Source organism: Vipera berus (genome assembly GCF_964194415.1).
Source record: "Vipera berus genome assembly, chromosome: 2".
Taxonomy (NCBI): Eukaryota; Metazoa; Chordata; class Lepidosauria; order Squamata; family Viperidae; genus Vipera; species Vipera berus.
The window spans coordinates 256,862,024-256,884,345 of record NC_138203.1 but is presented as its reverse complement, the minus strand read 5'-3'; the positions used below and the strand labels follow the sequence as shown (position 1 = coordinate 256,884,345).

Here is a 22,322-nt window from a genome sequence, read left to right as displayed (position 1 = left end):
ATAAAAAGCCAAGAAAAAGGGGAAAGAAAAAAAAAAGGAGAGATTAAACGAGTAGCTAACTGCTCATTACAGAAAACAATGTCAACTAAAAACATATGGGTGAACGGGGTATTAAATGGATGGCAGCTACTTATGGGAAGGAGGTAAATTTGTAACTATAACATGCTAAAATAAATTTTTATCCCTCCCTCCCTCAAATAAAATGTGCAAAATATATTCACCATGCCAACAATTATGACTATTTATAGACCCTTTTGTCTATGACCTCCTCTTAACAGCTCCCTGTTTTGCCTGGATTGTTTTGTTACAATACAAAGCGCTTGAAAACCTACAGCAGTGCAAGTTGATGAAATAATTACATTCTCTAACACTGTGCTTGGGGCCACGTGGCTACGCTATGACACAGTTTTTGCTCTTTTGCCTTTTTCGGCTGTGTAACTGTCCTCGACCACCCAGTGTAGAAGACTTAGGCATGCTGTACGAGCCGTATTTGTGAAGGAGATCTTCGTTGGTGACGTACTGCAGTCGGCTTGGTTGCGGAATTGGTTCTCCAAGGAAGTAGCCTTCATTGTCAGATTCGGAGGAGGAGGAGCACGTGGAACACCAGTCGTATTCGGCAAAGTAGGGTCCCCATCTCTCGCCAAAATGATTTTGCAAAGCCAGGTCTGAGACAGTCCTGGGACACTGGCCATACAGGTTCCTCCGTGTGTTCTGCTCCATGGTTTCCCGGCAGCTTCTTTGCTGCAAAAACTGGTCGTAGTCCTCTCTGGCTCGTAGGGAGGGCCTCTCTTTCAGCTTATAGCTTTGTTCACTAGTGAGATGAAGAGCGTTATCTGAACGGGAACGCCTGGACCGTCGGGGCCTGTGGGGGCGATAACGCCGATCGTCGTCTCGGATGTTAGTTCGTCTGGGCGTGCGTTCGCTCATCGGGGGATGTCTGATGTTATCCGCTCCAGCCAATTTGTTGCTTGCCATCCCACCTTCATAATCAAAGCTCTGGTGCATCCTTCCATGTGATGAGGTATCCCTGTATCCAATGGGATTGGCAAGATTGTGTAGGTTGGCATCTACATCTTGGTACTGCTGAACTGAAATTAGGCTCCGGACAGATTCGGCACTTCTAAACTGCACAGAAGAATTGAGAGTTCCCATGTTGCTCATCTTCTCTGAGACGTTCATTCCTGAATCTTTGCTTAGATCTGGCATGGAGAACCGGGACAGATGTTCTTGTCGCTTGGCACCACCATCTGCAGACAGACCTTTTCAAAACAAGAGAGGAAAAAAGGGATACAGTGATTCTTATCCACATGCTCGATTAGTTTTAAAACTATTACTGGATCTTTGATGTATTTCAAGTTTTAAATGACAACGCAATGACATTCCTGTGACTCTTTGTACTTTTTTATGTATACGTGACATCCAGCGTAACTTCATATTCTTTTCATTTATTACTAAGACCCAAGTACTAGATGATGCTAGCGACGGCATTAAAACAATTTAAGTTCTAGAGTGCAAGTTTAATCAACCTTTCAACTGAAATTCTATCTTCTGTCATTAGAAATAGACTTTTGTTCTCTTGCCAATTAACTTTATCTCTCTGTATATCTATGTATCCACATCTACCTATATTACCTTCAAGTCAGGTTTTTTTTAATTCCTGGTAATTACCTGCAGAAGTCTCTGCTCTTTTACTGGCAAAAGTTTTGAGAAATGGTTTGTCATTGCCTCCTTCCTAGGCCTGAGACAGAGTGACTGGCCCAAGGTCACAGACCTGGCTTTGAGCCTAGGATGGGACTAGAATTCACAGTCTCCCACTTTCTAACCTGATGCCTTAATCACTACACCAAACTAATTCTTCATCCCTATCCATTATACAATATGTTGATCTCTTCTCTTATCCAAACCCTGTTTTATTATTCCATCAAGTCCATTTTCATGTTCCATTAGTATAACTCTACATCTATCTGTGGCACTTCGTAAAATAGTTCTTCTCGTTCTGTTCCGTGCAGCTTCCATACTTTCTTTCCTTACGTCCATTTCCCATTCATTTTCCTATCCTACCATCTATACTTTTCTGTAAAAGGTTTAATCCTTTCTCTTCTTGTAACCTTTCTGCTGTTATTCTTGTTTCTTTTACTACTTTCCTTTTCTTCTAGGTTCACATTGCCTTTAGGTCTGCCCACATTATGAACCTCTCGTTACCCTCATATTAAGACAGCAAACCCCACTTCCTTTTAACACTAATGATGTTACATAGTTGGTGATGAAATGTCTGCAAGAAAACAAGTTCAGAGAGGACCCCACAGTTCAACCCTGAGTTACAGTATCCTCTTCCATCAGTACCCTTAAACCTTCACTAATTCTCTTTAAAACCTTCAATCAAAGAGAGAAGCAACCTAGAACTAAGGAGAAATTTCCTGACAGTTAGAACAATTAATCAGTGGAACAACCTGCCTCGAGAAGTTGTGAATGGTCCAACACTGGAGGTTTTTAAGAAAAGACTGGAGAACCATTTGTCTGAAATGGTATAGGGTTTCCTGCCTGAGCAGGGGGTTGGACTAGATGACCTCCAAGGTCCCTTCCAGCATTATCATCATCATCATCATCATCATCATCATCATCATCATCATCAACCAATCATGGTTTTATGTTCATTCCTTTCCTTCAAAAATGTATGTTCAAAACAAACCTTCTTCTAAAATGATGCTGAGCAAACTATCATCATTTTTAATCTATTCTTGGTTCTCCACATGGCTCACTTTTTCTGCATTGTTTTATTCTCACACATCCATCTTGTCACCTAACAAAATCTATATTTATATTTTTCTCCAGATTGCATTCACTGCAATATGGGAGAAAGATATATATTGTAGAACATTGCATCATTCCCCCCCCCCCCCAAAGCCCATTCCAGATTTTATCGTTATCATCATTCGCTGGAAAGTAACTTGCAACTATCGCCAACCTGTGCTGGAGAAGCAGTATCATTCATTCTATGAATTCTTACTTTCACACCAACTTATTGGAATCTAGATGTAATTTCTAAAGACTGGGTTATGGTCAAAGATGAGTTGTCAAAAGACAGAGAGGCACGGTACAAAAAGCAAAACCTTTATTTATTTATTTATTTATTTATTTTTAAAAAATATATACTTGAAATTCATAAAGGTATGTGGAAATCTATTAATCCTGACCGTGTCAGAAGAAGGCATGGTGGCTCAGCAGTTAAGAAGCTGGGCTTGTTGACTGGAAAGCTAGCAGCCCAAGTTTGAGACCCAACTGCCACATGATGGAGTGAGCTCCCATTTCTTGCCTCCAGTGGTGGGATTCAGCCGGTTCGCACCACTTTGGCAGAACCGGTAGCTAGTTTTTTTGTTGCCCAGGCCCAGAATGGACTTCCGGAAGCGGCATCCACACTGAGAAACGGTTGTTCACATATTTGAATCCCACCACTGCTTGCCTCACCTCCCGCCAACCTAGCAGTTTGAAAGCATGCAAATGCAAGTAGATATATATGTACCACTTCAGTGGGAAGGTAACAGCAGTCGGTGATGTCATGCTGGTCACAAGACCACAGAAATGTCTTCAGCACCACCACCCTCTAAAGTCGACAATGACTAGTGGAGTGAAATATGTGGGGACACCTTTACCTTTTTCTTTTTATGTCACAAGAAGATTAGACAAATATAATGCAACTAATAATCGAGAGGACTATACCCCGTTAGCTTCCTAATATTAAATAGCAGCTGTGCTTAAACTAGCTATCTTTCTAGATATTTCTGCAGATACCTTGGCCAATTGCTGGCAAGCTTTCTCCTCATCAGTCCCACCAAGACAGTTTAGGAAGAAGAAACACCAATCTGGATTAGAAAGGCAATAGTCTTCCACCCAAAATTATTCCCATAGCAAGGGAGTGACTGAACTTTAATCACTTGGAAGATCCTGGGTCTCTTTTAACTTTATGTTGGCTCTGCTGAACCCAATGAAACCAAATACCGGGCTGTAAGATAGCAGTAGTGAAGAATTGAAAATTGTATTTCCTTTCCCCCGCCCCAAGATAACTGAAAACTGTAAAAGAATCAAGCCCAGAAATGACTCTTTAAGCACCCATTTAAACCAAAATCTAAGGTGTCAGAGTTCCTAAAAGCTCCTTAATGAACTGGTCAGAATTCCTAACCTAATGAGTTTTATACTTGAGGTTCCTCAGAACTCATCAGTCTTAAAACATTTGGATTGGACCATGCGTGAGGAATTGAGTTTTTATAAATGCAAATTTGGGAACCAGAAAGCAAAAGGGGAATCACTTCAGCTTTACAGATATTTAAAGCAGTGAGTACATAATTACCATTTACTCTACCAGCAAAATACTAAATTGCATTGACAGTCCCATGGGCCTAATCTGTGACAGCTTTTGTTTATTCTTTCCAGGCAGCAGAGGGTTGAAAAATAATTCACAGATATTTAAAGGCCTTAGTTTGCCCTATACTGGTATTGTTTATTTTCCATTGGTGGACAAGGTAAGCAAGCTTTCTAGCAAAGAGTACAGTTTTTTTAAAAAAAAGAAAGAAAAAAAGAATAACGGATACTTTTTCTAGAATACACGACCAAAGTTTGAAGACTTAAACTGCCTTAAACCTACTTGCATTTTGTACCATCCAAAATAAATATAAAAGAATTCTGAAAAGGATGTATTAGCCAATTCTAAATAATATAAATCTATATTAATGTCAATCCTAAAAAAGAAGAGAAGCTAGTTTGAAGTTTGCCTCACGTCCTTCTGGGTAAGGATTGGCATAAGGAGACATCCGGGGTGGGTGGGGAATCTCACTTATTCTGAAGTGCTTTCACGAAATGTCATCATCGAAAATAAAGAGTTTTTAATCAACAGAAGGTGCTGCCCGCTGTGCCCAAATCCTATCTTTAGGAATTGAATTGATTACTGCCAACAGTCTACATCAGGGGTGTCAAACTCAATTTCATTGAGGGCTGCATCAGCATTACGGTTGCCCTCAGGGGGCCGGGTGGGTATGGCCAGGGTGGGCGTGGCCTACTGGGTGGGCGTGGCTAGAGTGCATATTGCTTACTGGGTGGGCATGGCCAGCTCTACATCGTTCGCATCAAGGGTGCCTATGGGGGCCTGGGCAGGAGTGGGACAGATCTGAGGGTCTCTGGCAGAAGGAGGGTCTCTGGGCCAAAGCCAAGGCAGCGGGGGCCGTTCCCTCACCATTTCCAGGATGGCTTCGCGGGCCACATGAAACCACTTCGCGGGCCGGATCCGGCCCCCGGGCCTTGTGTTTGACATGTCTGGTCTAGATGGCATCAATTCATATTATCTGACATATATATATTTGAGCTCTTTTATTTACAGGTAAACCTTGACTTGCAACCGTAATGGAGTCTAATATTTTGGTTATGAAACATGATGGTTGTTAAGCGGGTCATCATATGTCCGTGCCCAATTTTATGACCTTTTTTGCAGCAGTCATAAAGCAAATGCTGTAGTTGTAAGGTGAACACGGTGGTCATTAAGCCAACCCATTGTTCTCTATGGGTCGTTGCGGTGGGTTTTTTTTTTGCCAGAAACCAAAACTAAAAACAGGTTTCTGGCAAAACTGTAATAAAATATGGTCATAAGTGCTACTGGTTGCCAAGTGTCCAAAATGTGGTCACATGGCTGCATGGGTGGGGGCGGGGCTGTCAGAACTGGACAAACTGTCCAACACTGGAAGTTTTTAAGAAGAGACTGGACAGCCATTTGTCTGAAATGGTATAGGGTTTCCTGCCTAAGCAGGGGTTGGACTAGATGACCTCCAGAGTCCCTTCCATCATCACCATCATCATATCAATGAGGTAAATCCTGAATGTACTAATAATCAATCTTATCCCAAAAGGAAATAGCTAAGAGAGGAGGAAGGAAGTCAGGATACAATCAAATTTAGCAGCAGCTGAACTCCATTCTCTTACCAAAAAATAAATTTTGATCTATACTTTTTTTTTTTAAAAAAAAATCAGGTTTAAAGATATATGAATAACCACCTAATAATAATAAAAATATATTAATATCCATCTAATAATATTGTCTTTGCAATGTAAAGCTGGACCATAAGAAAGGCTGAGCGCCAAAGAATTGAAGCCTTTGAACTATGGTGCTGGAGAAGACTCCTGCGAGTCCCTTGGACTGCAAGGCGATCAAACCGGTCAGTCCTAGAGGAGATCAACCCTGACTGCTCTTTAGAAGGCCAGATCCTGAAGTTGAAACTCAAATACTTTGGCCACCTAATGAGAAGGAAGGACTCACTGGAGAAGAGCCTAATGCTGGGAAAGATTGAGGGCAAAAGAAGAGGATGACAGAGAATGAGGTGGCTGGATGGAGTCACTGAAGCAGTAGGCGTGAGCCTAAATGGACTCCAGAAGATGGTAGAGGACAGGAAGGCCTGGAGGAACGTTGTCCATAGGGTCGCGATGGGTCGGACACGACTTCGCAACTAACAACAACAAAAATAATATTGTCTGGAGAACAGTAAAATGTTTTTCCTGTGGGAATTGAGAACGGAAGTGCACCCTGTTTCAGCTAAAATAGGTTCACGTATAACTTTTCATCAAATGTAATATGAAAAAAAGAGAGATCTAATAATAAAATGATATATCTGACAGTAGTAATAGTCATTTTTCCCCCCCAACCTGTCAGGTAATTTTAAGAGAAGGGAAGAATTCAAGGTATTTCAAACATTTCATGTAATGAAAACATGACATATACCTTTTATTTGTACTCTACGCTGTTTGATGGTTAATAATGGAAAACAAAAACCTGGAGTTATTTCATCTTAGACTTCACAAGATGTCCCTGTATGAACAATCTATTTGAAACAACAGGTGTTCCATGGTTTTATCTTAGGGTTCACAGGCTGCCTCCTACACAGTGCTTGCAAGTATTTTTCTTTCTAATCTCAGCAGTTTCATCAAGAGATTTTTCTCTTTCAATATTTGCGATTTGTAGGTCCCCCCCTTTTTAAAAAAATAAAAATACATATACTTCATGCTAATGAAAAGTAAGCTTTTTTTTAAAAAAAAATTCACCTGGTTGTAATAAAGCCTGTCCTCAAGCATAGCGGCTAAGCCCATACTGAGGACATATATACTCAATTTGGCAATAGTTGCAAGTAGCACACTAATTAAACAAATTAATTTAATGAATTACATGGCTGAATGGCTGACAACGACGAGCACATTAATGTTATAAAGTTCATGATCTTACGTTATATGAAACAAGGAATGTAGGAACAATAGTAGCTAATTCAAGGCTGAATTCAGTATCTCTGACCATGGTTAGTTTTTCTTCTTAATTCCACAGCAAAAAGCTATTTAATTTGCACATCAATGATATTGAGGCTTTTGCTAAGCCAGAATTCCACCTTTTGCTTTTCACCTTATCTCTGTTCTCCTATATATCAGTGATGTAGCCATTCCATCTATATCTCATGTGGGTATGTACTGATGCCTCAAAGCACTAATACCATATTGCTCTAAGGAATACCATTTACTCTAAAATGAAGGTTTAATGCTCTCATGAAAGCACTTTAAAACTCTAATTAGTTGGAATATCAATGGGAGACTATCAAGTGGGCTAAAACCTGTAAGTACTTAAGTGTTTGCATTCAATCTTCCAACCTCTGGACAGCCAACTGAGTGAGTTTAAATAAGAGCTTAAAGATCATCCTTTCTGATTACTGATGTGCTAGTCAACTTGGTAATAACCATGTCCCAGCAGCAATTAAATTATTTAAAGCTAAAGTTCTGAGCTTGATGCTGTATGGTGCTTAGTTGTGTATTTACACAAATGTCTCAAGCTTTGAGGTATTCATACATCAGAATTAAGATTCATAAATCAGAATTCCTAAAAGCCATAACATGTTTCCCTTACTCAACTTCTAATGCCCCCACACGGCTAGAATTAGGCCGTGTTTCCTTTTCTTGTCTTAGTTTTTAGATAAAGCAAATTCGCCAGGGGACATTCTGGATCCATCTTGATGGATAGGTTCATCTCCTCCCTAAGGAGATAGGTAATCACAATCTGATATGCTGTGTTTTTTTCTCTTCCAGCAATATCTATCCTTGAATATCAATGGATTGTGACAGAAAATGTATATGAAGTATCTTATAATACCATTAAGCATCAAATGACATATTGGAATATCTTAGCTTTATTATCTTTCAGATTTGTTGTTTATCCCACCTTTTTCTATGTGCATCTGATTTTCTTATTTGTACCTCCTGTACTCTTATATACTTTCAAAACATCCAATAAAGAAATGAACAAAAATTGATCCTGATTAACTCATGCGAATAACTTGAAAATACAAACTATAGGTTACCTATTCTTCTTGGCAATGAACAAGCTTTCTCTTGCTTTATATATTTGACTGACTTATGTGTGTAGTGCATTTTTGAGATGTTCACATAAAAAAAACAAAGCTAAAAAGAAATGCAAGGTAATAAATAATGTCAACCACATAACAGTTAGGAATTAGACAAGAAAATAACTACACCCAACAGAGAAGGCAAACAAACAATAAAGCAAAATTGGTGCTAATATGAACAAGACAGCAGCCAAATAGATCTCCCACAATAAAGCTTTAGAAAATCGGGGCATGGCAACAAAAGAAGATTGTGCCATGCAGTTTTGCCATATTGATCGACTAACTGACTATGTGACATCAGGTTGCTGTTGACTCTTAGTGACTACTTAAGATTTTCTCCATGATAATCTAACCCAGACATGTCAAAAACAAGGCCCGGGGGCTGGATCTGGCCCGCAAAGTGGTTTCATGTGGCCCACGAAGCCATCCTGGAAACAGGGAGGGAACGGCCCCCGCTGCATTGGCCCTGGCCCAGAGATCCTCCTTCTGCCAGAGACCCCCAGATCTGTCCCACTCCTGCCCAGGCCCCCATAGGCACCCTTGATGCCAATGATGTAGAGCTGGCCATGCCCACCCAGTAGGCCATACGCACTCTAGCCATGCCCACCCAGTACGCCGCGCCCACCCTGGCCATACCCACTTGGCCCCCTGAGGGCAACCACAATGTTGATGTGGCCCTCAATGAAATTGAGTTTGACACCCCTGATCTAACCTGATCCTTTGATAAAGTGACTAAATTAGTAAATCAGTGAAATGCTATGGACGTAGTATACTTAGATTTCAGTAAGACATTTGATAAAGTAGACCACAGCCTACTTCTCAGTAAGCTAGAAAGAGGCGGAATAGACAACATCACCATCAGATGGATTTGTAGCTGGCTGACAAACCGTACTCAATGAGTGGTCCTCAATGGTACTACATCCACATGGAGAGAAGTAAGCAGTGGGGTACCACAAGGCTTCATCTTAGATCCAGTACTCTTTAATGTCTTCATAAATGACTTAGATGGGGGAATAGAAGGGGAACTCATCAAATTTGCAAATGACACCAAACTGTCAGGAATAGCCAACAACCCAGAAGACAAGCTCAGAATCCAAAAAGATCTTGACAAACTTGAACAACGTACCCTATCCAACAAAATGAACTTTAATGTGGAAAAAAGCAAAGTTTTACATTTAGGCAGGAAAAATCAAAAGTATTAGTACAGGTTAGGTGAGACCTGGTTCAAAAACAGTAACTGTGAGAGGGACCTTGGAGTCCTAGTGGACGATCACTTGAATATGAGCCAGCAGTGTGCAGCAGCAGCCAAAAAAGCTAATACAATTCTGGGTTATATAAAAAGAAGAATCAGGATCACGAGAAGTATTAGTACCGCTTTATAAAACCCTAGTAAGACCACACCTGGAATACTGCAGGTCACCATACTACAAAAACGATGTTCAGACTTTGGAAAAAATTCAAAGAGCAACTAAGATGATCAAAGGCCTGGAGACTAAAACATATGAAGAACGGCTGCAGGACTTGGGTTTGGCTAGTCTAAAGAAAAAAAGAAACAGGGGTGACATGATAGCAGTATTCCAGTATTTGAGGGGCTGCCACAAAGAAGAGGGGGTCAAATTATTCTCCAAAGCACCGGAAAGCAGCATAAGGAACAACGGTTGGAAACTGATCAAAGAGAGAAGCAACCTGGAATTAAGGAGAAACTTCCTAACAGTGAGGACAATCAAGCAGTGGAACAGCTTGCCTCCAGATGTTGTGGGCGCTTCATCATTGGGGATTTTTAAGAAGAGACTAGACAGTCACCTGTCTGAAATGGTGTAGGTTCTCCTGCTTGAGCGGGGGGCTGGACAGGAAGACCTCCATGATCTCTTCCAGCTCTAGTCTATTCTGTTCTATTCTGATCCTTCAGATCTTGCAACAGCGCATCCATTGCCACTGTAACAGTATGTGGGATGACCTCGAGAGACAAGCGGAAGAGCTGCAGACTAGGCAACTATCAGACAAGTGGCAACTGAGGAATATGGGGAATATGGGGGTGGTAAACATCTCATAAGCGACCTTCCCTAGTTTCTTGGACTGTAAAGGTGAGGGGGTGGGGAAGATGTACTTTCAGACTTGCCAGGTTCTGTTAATGCAATCTTACGATAAAGTTAGAGCTAGTACTTCTGGATGTGCTTCCTGTTTGTGCTGCTTTGCAAGGCTGACAGTAACTGAATCCCTCTATCTTTCTGCCAAATACTCATGATAAATAAACAGGGCATCTAACGGGGATTCAGTCAATGACCTTAATCAACTCATAGGTTGTGTGTGGCATATCAGTACTGTATAGTTGCCAGTCCTAAGCCATGACAAACACTTTTTTTTGGTAAGAAATTCAATCTGAAATATACACTGAGAAGGATATTTGTTGAATGTGTTAGCAAATTTACAGACTAGAATGGACATAATAGTAGTGGTAGAGCTTTTCTTCGATACTTTGCATTCTCAATTAAGTAACACATAAAAGGGGCTGCTTCCGATGAAAGAATCCTTGATCATATTAGAATTTGCTCCTCTCCTACAGGCATTTGCTAATAAAATCTGCAAGAGGAGAAATATTAATACTTTCATCTAAATTCACCTAAGTATGTCATGCCATCGAGATTCACTGCAACCTTCCTAAATGGATCTCTGACTTAGAAAGAAGCACAACTATATAAAACCTGTTTGATTTTTACCATGAGATGGAGTATTGGGAGCTATCCTTTTTAAAACAAACAAACAAACCCTCCTATAATTTGAAAAAGGGTATAAGGAATAGTTTCGTCCCTGCCCAGCAGATGGCAGTAGCGCTCAAACACACAACGAATGAGAACACTTATCCGCTCTTATTATTACCAAGGATATAAATCTATGAGAACCCAATATTCAGCAGGGCGAGATATAAACCAAAATAAAATACCATTGTTATGAAAATAAGTCTGACCATCTAATGCCCACAGTCAATAATCACAGATATTATCCAATCAATTCCAATGAGTTGCCATATGAACATAGAACCAAAACTCAAGTCATGAGAAAGCTATGGCTTTGTTCTTACTAAACCGTTTAACTATTGCTAAACCTAACACAGTATCAGGCTAACATGCCGGGGGGGGGGGGCAGGGCGGGGAGGGAGGAAAAATGTTCAAGAAACTTTTCCCCTATATCTCTGCTTGTTGGAAAATCCCTAGCCCTGTTTGACATTTCTTGCCACAGTTGTTAAGCAAGTTGCCACAGTTGTTAAGTCAGTCAGCCGTTTGTAAAGGCAATCTGGTTCCCCCCCATCGGCTTTGCTTGTCAGAAGGTCACAAAAGGGAACTCACACCAGCCTGGGACATTGCAACCGTCGTGGATACGAGTCAGTTGCCAAGCGTCTGGATTTTTTATCATGTGACTCTGGGGCTGTTGCGAATGTGGTAAGAGCCTTGGTGGAGCAGTGGGCTAATGCCTCCTTAAGTAACACCAGCTGCCTGCAATTAGTGCAGGTTCGAGTCCCACCAGGCTCAAGGTTGACTCAGCCTTCCGTCCTTCCGAGGTAGGTAAAATGAGGACCCAGATTGTTGGGGGCAATTAAGCCGACTTCGTAATAATGCCACTGGGGGGGGCGCGAAAGCCCTAATAAGCAGGCATATACATAGAATGAAGGCTACTGCTAAGCTTGTAAGCCGCCCTGAGTCTTCAGAGAAGGGCGGGATATAAATGGAATTAAAATAAAATAAAAATAAACAATCTCTCTCTTTGCTGTACAACTGAAAAAAAGTGATATCTAATGTCCCCCCCCATCAGTTCATTCAGATTGGAGGATCTTCACCTTGAACTGAAGCCAGCCAGACCCCTTCTCCGTGTTCCATTCCACAGAGGAGAAAAATGGTGGTCAATCAGAACAGAGCTGGAAAAGACCTTGGAGGTCATCTAGTCCAACCCCCTGCTCAAGCAGAAGACAGTATACCATTTCAGACAAGTGACTGTCTAGTCTCTTCTTGAAAACCTGACCTCCCCCCTCTTCTTTGTGGCAGCCCCTCAAACACTGGAATACTGCTATCATGTCACCCATGGTCCTTCTTTTCTCTAACATACCCAATTCCTGAAATCGTTCTTCATATGTTTTAGTCTCCGGGCCTTGAATCATCTTAAGTTCTCTTTGGTGGGCAAATAGTTTTAAGGGAAATCCATTCCTGATCTTTATGCTGAGGAACTCCGGGTAAGAGAATGCTATTCCGTAGAGCAGTAAAAAAAAATACCCAGCACATCCTTTTTGAGTTATCCAGTTTAGGCTTAACTTGAGGGAAAGAGAATCAGCGATATAATGTTCATTCTAATTATATGGAACACCGGACTTCACTTTCCCTGGTTTTATGGATCGGATGGGTGCTTTGTGAATTATGTAGAGCTAACAGGATTGTGGTTCTGTTTTTCCTCAATCAGTTGGTATTTATCAGTTGCAATTTTAAATGTCTCAAACAATAAGGGCAGAAACCAAGAACTCTATTGAATTTATTCATTATTTAGTACATACGCTAGGCTAAAAGCCATTGACAAAGCACCAATAAGTTTTTTATTGTCTGGACTCTCTTCTCATTTTGGGGAAGAGAAAGAATCAGTTCCATAAAACTAGTAATTTTGTCTTGACTGGTTTTTATACATTCAAAATCTGCTTTACTTGGGAAGCCTCATGACTTGACTTTTTATCTTCTGGGAGATTGTAACAACCCTTACAGATCTAAAGCAATTGGCCTGGATTATGACCTGAAGATGCTTGATTTGATAACTCCCAAGTTCCTCCTGATCCAGGACGAATTTTCCACTCACTGGAACTCTTGCTAAATTCAACTTTTCAGTTGTTTTTTTTTAAAAATCTACTAAAGATGAGACTTGAAAAGTTGCAGGTAGCCACTTCGCCTCTTAGTTTCCACCCAGGAAGTAAGATGACCATAGAGAATAATCAGTTTGAACACAAAGCACTTTCTAGGTCCTGAGTAACTGGGAAAAACTCACCAGCCTAGGTAGATTTTAGAAAGAATTAGCAGAACAGATGGAAGATGGTCCTTCTTAGCAGCTTCAGTAACTTCATAGTAACCAACAAATTCCATAATTTTCCTGTAAGTTTCAAGATGTATTAAGGATCTCTCTGAAATATAATACATTTCTTTGTAGGTTCTTAGAAAGGAAGTAGATATGCTAAAGAGTGTCAAGCCTCTCTCAGGATTCCCCTACTTTTTATCTATCCATCTATCTATCTATCTATCTGTCTGTCTGTCTGTCCGTCCATCTATCTATCACCTATCTTATGAGAGGAAAGCTTGTGGTTGAGTTGGTTTTAGCTTATGGATATAATATTAGACTTCATTTATTTATTTAGCTCTGGGCAGCTAATAGTTAAAATCATGTTCAGAAACCCTACAAAAAAAAATCTATAGTCACCATAGAAATAATGAATAAGCTCTACCAATATAAACAAAACATTAACAACATCAGAAATTATAAACCTCTAATTGTCTCTGTCTATCCAATAAGATCTGACAGGGTTGGCATGCCCCAGGTCCTGTCACTCAAGCAGTATTACCTGGTAAGACCTCCTCTGTTACTGTGCTTGCCCAATGGAATAGCATTCCCCATAAAATCCAGGTGAACCTGGACGTATCTGTTTTTCCAAACATCTCTGAAGACCTGGAGAGAAGGTCATGAGGTTTTATGCGCCCCCTTGGATCGTTTCTGACTGTTTGAATTATCTTTCATGCAATGGGTTTTATTATATTTTATTCTTTGTTGATTGTTACTTAATTGCATGCAACACCCTGAGTTTGATGTCAAGCAGCTATGTAGATAAATAAATACGGGGATTAGGTTGTGAGCCAAAAGAAAACATCTCGGGCTACAGAGTGCTTATTAGTCAGAAGAGAAGATTATCTGGGTGGGTTGACCACATTAAAAACACTTCCTATGTTCTGATTCCTTCTCTGTATCACTGGCTGCCCCTCAGATAATGGGGGAACTGCTTAACACACTGAACCATTCATTCCTATTTCTTCACTTTATGAAGGAAAGGACCTGAGGTTGCCATCTTGGCCAGCAGCCATGTGCTGTTCTTTACATTTCATTCCAGCCTGAAGCACAAACCACACCTCCCCAGGAAGCAAAGTAGTCAGTCTGTCTGCTCCTTCGTCAACTCTTCCCTCCTTTCATCTCCCTTGTAGTTCTGCTGAGAAATCATTTTGTGAAAATGTCCTTCAGAGCACATCAGACAACAGATGGGGATGGGGCGGGTGGGTTAGAAGTATTGAAGGGTGAGATCTTCTGTAGAAGGAATCTAAGGGGCCATCGCCATCTGGGTGAGTGTTCCTTCTTTCTCCTCAAAAAAATAACAACCTATAATTCACTTGGAGGGCTGGATTTGTTTTTGGCAGTGGTGTGAAGCTCATGGACTATGAGGATGACAGAGCTCAGAAAGTATTTCAGCTTAGAACAGAAACTCTTCCCCCCCCCCCACCACCACGCACTTTTAAAATCAAACACAGAATGTTTATTTTGGCACTTGTCCTTCTTCGTCTTTTGTCTTTTTCCAAAAACTTTCTGAACAAACTCATTTGCAAATTCTTCATCATATGTACTAAACCTAAGAAATGCATCCCATCAGTAACCCAGTTCCATTAACAGGCTTTTGTGAACTAAGACAATAGGGAGAACAGAGTGCTCTGTTTTGCAAATAAGATTTTCTAGATACTGAGTTTTGGCATGTAGTTCTGCCAGGAACATTTTATTAAGATCAAATACTAGTGGTCAGAAAATCTCACTGTGAATCTGCCCACTGTCTCCTCACAATTTCAGTTGAATGAAAAAAAAACACATGTACTATGAAAACACTTGAGCAATCTTGTTTTGTTGAAAAGTGCCTTTGTTATTCAAGACACAACAAAGGCACAGTGCCTTTGTTCTTCACAACACCTATTCCTCATTAGACTGGACACAGAATATCAGTCCAATGAATGTATCCGAAATTGGAATTTGAGTCAGAATTCAAAGCGGAAGACAATGTTTTCTACAGATTAGCTGCTTCTTACCCATCTCCTATCATTTCAGATAGTCCATCAATCCTCCAGGAAAAAACAACAACCAGGTAACAAAAGACTAGCAAGTGAAATGAAACAGAGGAATAAATAAAAGAGATGCTCCATGCAGAACATCAGAGACCTTTAATGACTGGAAGGAATTACCGAATTCATGGAAGGGTGACGCTTTATCCCAACAAATGAGATCTCTGATATTTTGAAACCAATATGCAGACTGAGAAGGTAGGCCCTAGTTTACTTCAGGATTTCTTCCAAATAAAATCCATGGTGTCCTATTATAATAAGTTTGCATTTTGTTTTAAATTTTACAGGGGGCAAGATGGTATATGATATATTGGTTTCTGAGACTATTATTTTTCGGGATTACAGGATCGACATGCATTCTTGCTATTGGCACCCTTGCAAAAGCCAATATTATAAGGCTTGGATTCTACAGGTTACAGATTCTCTTAATCCCCCAAAACATTTACAGTTAGGAACTCATTATCCAAACCATTAAAATCAATAAATAACAATTTGGCTTCAAGAATTAAAGTGGCGCTGCCTAGTAAGTAATATGAGCCTTCTGCAGACATATTTCAAATTCTGTAAACTGAAATCTATAGGAGATGGAGACAGTGCTTGGGAGCTGGGAATGCAAACTTCCTCCTATTGTATTGGGTCTGGCAAAGCTCCTTTTCTAATGAAAGAACTCTCTTCTTTATCTTTCCCCTTTCTTTTTATTTTATTTTTTTAAATTTTAATCCCATTTATATCCCGCCCTTCTCCGAAGACTCAGGGTGGCTTACAATCTAAAGCACAAATCAATGTGCTTAGCAATAGCCTTCATTCTATGTATATGCCTGCTTATTAGGGCTTTCGGACCCCCCCCCCAAGCGGCATTATTACAAAGTCAGCTTATTGCCCCCAACAATCTGGGTCCTCATTTTACCTACCTCGGAAGGATGGAAGGCTGAGTCAACCTTGAGCCTGGTGGGACTTGAACCTGCACTAATTGCAGGCAGTTGGTGTTACTTAGGGAGGCATTAGCCCACTGCTCCACCAAGGCTCTTTTTCAGTCCCCCCAAAAAGAAAAAAAGAATAAACTGTGCTTTTTTTTTAAAGAAAAAGATGCATGCAAAAATTCCCTTTTGGCTCTAAACAGGCAAAATCAGTGGCAAAAGAGGTGAAAGTATGTATTTGTTCAGATCTTAAATTCCAACTTTAAAAGAACTGCCAAGGAAAATATAAAAGCTCTGGCAGATCCTCAAGACAAAGCTGATCTGGGCCTCTTTAAAGCATCTTGCTGTGAAGAAGTTCTAAGCTGAAGGACCACACAATGACTGGGCGTCACAGAGGCAATAAATACGGGCGTCCAAATATTAAGACATTTCACACAGAGATGAACAAAGAATAGTCTTAAGTAGTCACAGAAATACGACACCCTCTTAAAAATGCATCATTCTCTATGATCAGGCTGACTATAAATTGAAGAATTAAGGTTAAAAGGATTGCTTACGAGGCTGCTGCCATCGGCCATTTTTTCACGTCAATGGCAATGTTTGGAGATAGGCTGACTTTAATGGTCATGCGTAACATAGACACAACCTGACAACTATTTCGGAGGGGCTCATCAGTGAATCTGTCAAAAATTCAATGGTGAAAAAAACATAACGTTCTACATTTAGGTAGGAAAAACCAAATGCACAGGTATGGTACAGGTAGTTCTCGACCTGCAGCAGTTCGTTCAAATTTACCCCAGCACTGAAAAAAGTGAGTTATGACCATTTTCTACACTTATGACCATTGCAGCATCAATTGTGGTCCTTAGTCAAGGACTACCTGTATAAGTGGTACCTTGCTCAACAGTAGCAACTGTGAGAGGGATCTCGGAGTCCTAGTGGACTATCACTTAAATATGAGCCAGCAGTGTGCTGCAGCTGCCAAAAAAGCCAACACAGTCCTAAGGCTGCATTAACAGAGGGATAGAATCAAGATCACGTGAAAGTATTAATACCACTTTACGATGCCTTGGTAAGGCCACACTTGGAATACTGCATCCAGTTTTGGTCACCACGATGTAAAAAAGATGTTGAGACTCCAGAAAGAATACAGAGAAGAGCAACAAAGATGATCAGGGGACTGGAGGCTAAAACATATAAAGAACAGTTGCTGGAATTGGGTATGTCTAGTTTAATGAAAAGAACGACTAGGGGTGATATGATAGCAGTCTTCCAATATTTAAGGAGCTACCACAAAGAATAGGGAGTCAAACTATTCTCCAAAGTACCTGAAGGCAGTACAAGAAGCAATGGATGGAAAGTAATCAAGGAGAGAAGCAACTTAGAAGAAATTTCCTTACAGAAGGAACAATTAAATCAGTGGAAGAACTTTTCTCCAGAAGTTATGGGTGCTCCAACACTGAAGGTTTTTAAGAAGAGACTGGACAACCATTTGTCTGAAATGGTATGGCCTGAGCAGGGGGTTGGACTAGAAGACCTCCAAGGTCCCTTTCAACTCTGTTATTCCATTATTTCTGTACTATAGCTCCTTTTACAGGGCAACAAACTACCACAGCATCTGTTTTATGACTTTAACATCAGTTGATATACAAGGGTACAAACCTTCGAGGCAAAGGTATATTTTAAAGCACTTTGCCAATGAAAAGGCTGTATAACATTTTGGCACAGTAATATTATGGGCATATACCATATTTTGCAACAATTTGACCTCAGTTCACTAATAATTTAGAATCATGTAGAATGAAAAATGACTTTCGGTAAGACATTTTAATAATGGGTGGTGTTTTCATTCTCTGACTTTGCTCACCATAATTGCCCTCAGGTTTTCCTGAGAACAGACACATTTGCACATTGTTAAGCAGAACGTGGATTTCTAGGCTCAAGCATTACGCAACTGTGATTGCTCTAGTGCAGGGGAAGGCAACCTTGGCACTTTTATGACTCGTGGACTTCAACTCCCAGAATTCCTGAGCCACCATAGCTCAGCATGGAAACCTTTCTCTTTCTCCTCAGCATGGCTGGCTCAGGAATTCTGGGAGCTGAAGTCCACGAGTCATAAAAAAGCCAAGGTTGCCTACCCCTGCTCTAGTCTAGTACAACAGCTCAACTTCTTCACAAGATCACGATTCTGCAAATGCATTATAACGAGAATGCCGCCCTAAATATCCCCGGAGGAAAGGTGAAACAGAAATGCCACGATCAAATGAGAAATTTTCAAAATCTGTTTGAAAATTTCACAAATTTTATCAGAATTCATCAGATGCATGGATTATATGGGAATTTCTGGAAGCTGATGGTAGTTGAAAAACAAAACAAAGACTGACTGCAAGGAGGAAATAAAAAGTGAGAATTATTTCTCATTCTTTCTATTTCTAAACAATTTCAACCGTTTCTTTTTCCTTTTTAGCTATTTCGGTATGTGCAAAAACCTCTCCCCAACTTACATATTATCTTTTTTAAGGCCACTCAACTCCAAAAAGACTCTGGGCAGCTTACACTATTTAAAAAATACAGTTTAAAATGAATGACTATCCAGAGTACCTCCCCCACCCAAAAAAAAAGCAATAACATTCAAAAAATATTTAGCAGAGTAAAGAGCCTAAACCTGGGAATAGAACTAGATCTCTAGATACCTACGTGACATTTATGAGGTGAGAAACACACGAGTATGTATTGTGGAGGGAGGTTGGTCCCTGAAGGCAGGGACTATGCAATTCCTTGGTCCCACAATATGACAACTGACAATCGAGAAGATCTGGATCACATCAGCTCTGCCTACCTGTATGCCCATAGCATACACGACAGGCAAAACATTGGAGATGGACAGTCCTTCAGTTGTTGTTTCTTATCTGTTTTATTGATAGCATTGTACTCATTAAAAATTTTGAACTGTGGTGCTGGAGAAGACTCCTGTGAGTCCCTTGGACTGCAAGGCGATCAAACCGGTCAGTCCTAGAGGAAATCAACCCTGACTGCTCTTTAGAAGGCCAGATCCTGAAGCTAAAACTCAAATATTTTGGCCACCTAATGAGAAGGAAGGACTCACTGGAGAAGAGCCTAATGCTGGGAAAGGTTGAGGGCAAGAGAAGAAGGGGACAGCAGAGAATGAGGTGGCTGGATGGAGTCACTGAAGCAGTAGGCGTGAGCTTAAATGGACTCCAGAAGATGGTAGAGGACAGGAAGGCCAGGAGGAACGTTGTCCATGGGGTCGCGATGGGTCAGACACGACTTTGCAGCTAACAACAACAACTTATTAAAAATAAATACACAACAACTCCATTGAATTAGAATAAATGTTAACCTAATCCAGCACATCTCACAATGGTTCATTCCAGAAGTCTACCAACAAGGTTTCAAGGAGTTGTCATCACTTCCTGACCGTTCTGAAGGTGGACAAGACAAACACTCATCACAATTCATGGCCACCCATTGTACGTTGCCCTTCAGAAGCCTTCAAGAACGTGACTGCGTGCTCATGTGAAAGCCATAAAATCTGCAAATGTTATGTATTATTTAAGTTTAAAGTTACCGTATATACTTGAGTATAAGCCGACTTGAGTATAAGCCGAGACCCCCATTTTCACCCCCAAAAACTGGGAAAAGTTCGTGACTCGAGTATAAGCCGATCCGCCGTTCTGCAAGCCTCCGCCGCCAGCAGAGGCTCGATCCGCCATTTTGCAAGCCTGAATACACAGGAATACCCTGTGTGGCCGCGGCTCTCGGGGAAGCCCTGGCTGTCCGCTTCCTCGCTCCACGCTGCCATTCGGGGCCCGCGCGTTCCCCGGGCAAATCGCGGCGCCCAGCAGGCGAGGAAACACGCCCGCTCCAGTCGCCCCCCCTTCCCTCAGGAGACGGAAGCAAGTGACCGCCCGGAGCTTACCGAGGACTTGCGCGCGGCCGAGGCTTCGGTGCTTCCAGGATCGCGCGCACCTCCCCAAACCTCCCCAAACGTCAGCAGGTCTCCGGATCTCCGTGCCTTGCCTGCCTGCTAATTTCCGCTGCAGAAAGAAGCAGGCAGGCAAGGCACGGAGATCCGGAGACCTGCTGATGATTGGGGAGGTTTGGGCACCTCCCCAAACGTCGGCAGGTCTCCGGATCTCCGTGCCTTGCCTGCCTGCTTCTTTCCGCTGCAGAAAGAAGCAGGCAGGCAAGGCACGGAGATCCGGAGACCTGCTGATGATTGGGGAGGTTTGGGCACCTCCCCAAACCTCCCCAAACGTCGGCAGGTCTCCGGATCTCCGTGCCTTGCCTGCCTGCTAATTTCCGCTGCAGAAAGAAGCAGGCAGGCAAGGCACGGAGATCCGGAGACCTGCTGATGATTGGGGAGGTTTGGGCACCTCCCCAAACCTCCCCAAACGTCGGCAGGTCTCCGGATCTCCGTGCCTTGCCTGCCTGCTAATTTCCGCTGCAGAAAGAAGCAGGCAGGCAAGGCACGGAGATTCGGAGACCTGCTGATGATTGGGGAGGTTTGGGCACCTCCCCAAACCTCCCCAAACGTCGGCAGGTCTCCGGATCTCCGTGCCTTGCCTGCCTGCTAATTTCCGCTGCAGAAAGAAGCAGGCAGGCAAGGCACGGAGATCCGGAGACCTGCTGATGATTGGGGAGGTTTGGGCACCTCCCCAAACCTCCCCAAACATCGGCAGGTCTCCGGATCTCCGTGCCTTGCCTGCCTGCTAATTTCCGCTGCAGAAAGAAGCAGGCAGGCAAGGCACGGAGATTCGGAGACCTGCTGATGATTGGGGAGGTTTGGGCACCTCCCCAAACCTCCCCAAACGTCGGCAGGTCTCCGGATCTCCGTGCCTTGCCTGCCTGCTAATTTCCGCTGCAGAAAGAAGCAGGCAGGCAAGGCACGGAGATCCGGAGACCTGCTGATGATTGGGGAGGTTTGGGCACCTCCCCAAACCTCCCCAAACGTCGGCAGGTCTCCGGATCTCCGTGCCTTGCCTGCCTGCTAATTTCCGCTGCAGAAAGAAGCAGGCAGGCAAGGCACGGAGATCCGGAGACCTGCTGATGATTGGGGAGGTTTGGGCACCTCCCCAAACCTCGGCAGGTCTCCGGATCTCCGTGCCTTGCCTGCCTGCTAATTTCTGCTGTAGAAAGAAGCAGGCAGGCAAGGCACGGAGATCCGGAGACCTGCTGATGATTGGGGAGGTTTGGGCACCTCCCCAAACCTCCCCAAACGTCGGCAGGTCTCCGGATCTCCGTGCCTTGCCTGCCTGCTAATTTCCGCTGTAGAAAGAAGCAGGCAGGCAAGGCACGGAGATCTGGAGACCTGCTGATGATTGGGGAGGTTTGGGCACCTCCCCAAACCTCCCCAAACGTCGGCAGGTCTCCGGATCTCCGTGCCTTGCCTGCCTGCTTCTTTCCGCTGCAGAAAGAAGCAGGCAGGCAAGGCACGGAGATCCGGAGACCTGCTGATGATTGGAGAGGTTTGGGCACCTCCCCAAACCTCCCCAAACGTCGGCAGGTCTCCGGATCTCCGTGCCTTGCCTGCCTGCTAATTTCCGCTGCAGAAAGAAGCAGGCAGGCAAGGCACGGAGATCCGGAGACCTGCTGATGATTGGGGAGGTTTGGGCACCTCCCCAAACGTCGGCAGGTCTCCGGATCTCCGTGCCTTGCCTGCCTGCTTCTTTCTGCTGCAGAAAGAAGCAGGCAGGCAAGGCACGGAGATCCGGAGACCTGCTGATGATTGGGGAGGTTTGGGCACCTCCCCAAACCTCCCCAAACGTCGGCAGGTCTCCGGATCTCCGTGCCTTGCCTGCCTGCTTCTTTCCGCTGCAGAAAGGAGCGCGGATCCAGTGGGGGGGGGGAAAGCC

General features: G+C 42.6%; 1 protein-coding gene across 1 annotated transcript in view; it reads right to left on the bottom strand.

The window, feature by feature from the left end:
- Positions 1 to 390: 390 nt before the first annotated feature.
- The window catches only part of PRICKLE2 (prickle planar cell polarity protein 2), a gene marked incomplete at its 3' end in the record, with an annotated part of 372,656 nt that continues 350,724 nt past the window's right edge, over positions 391 to 22,322 (bottom strand). The window contains exon 9 of the mRNA XM_081316996.1: positions 391 to 1,259. Within this exon, the coding sequence (XP_081173122.1) occupies positions 391 to 1,259 (869 nt within the window). The remainder of the gene's footprint in view (positions 1,260 to 22,322) is intronic.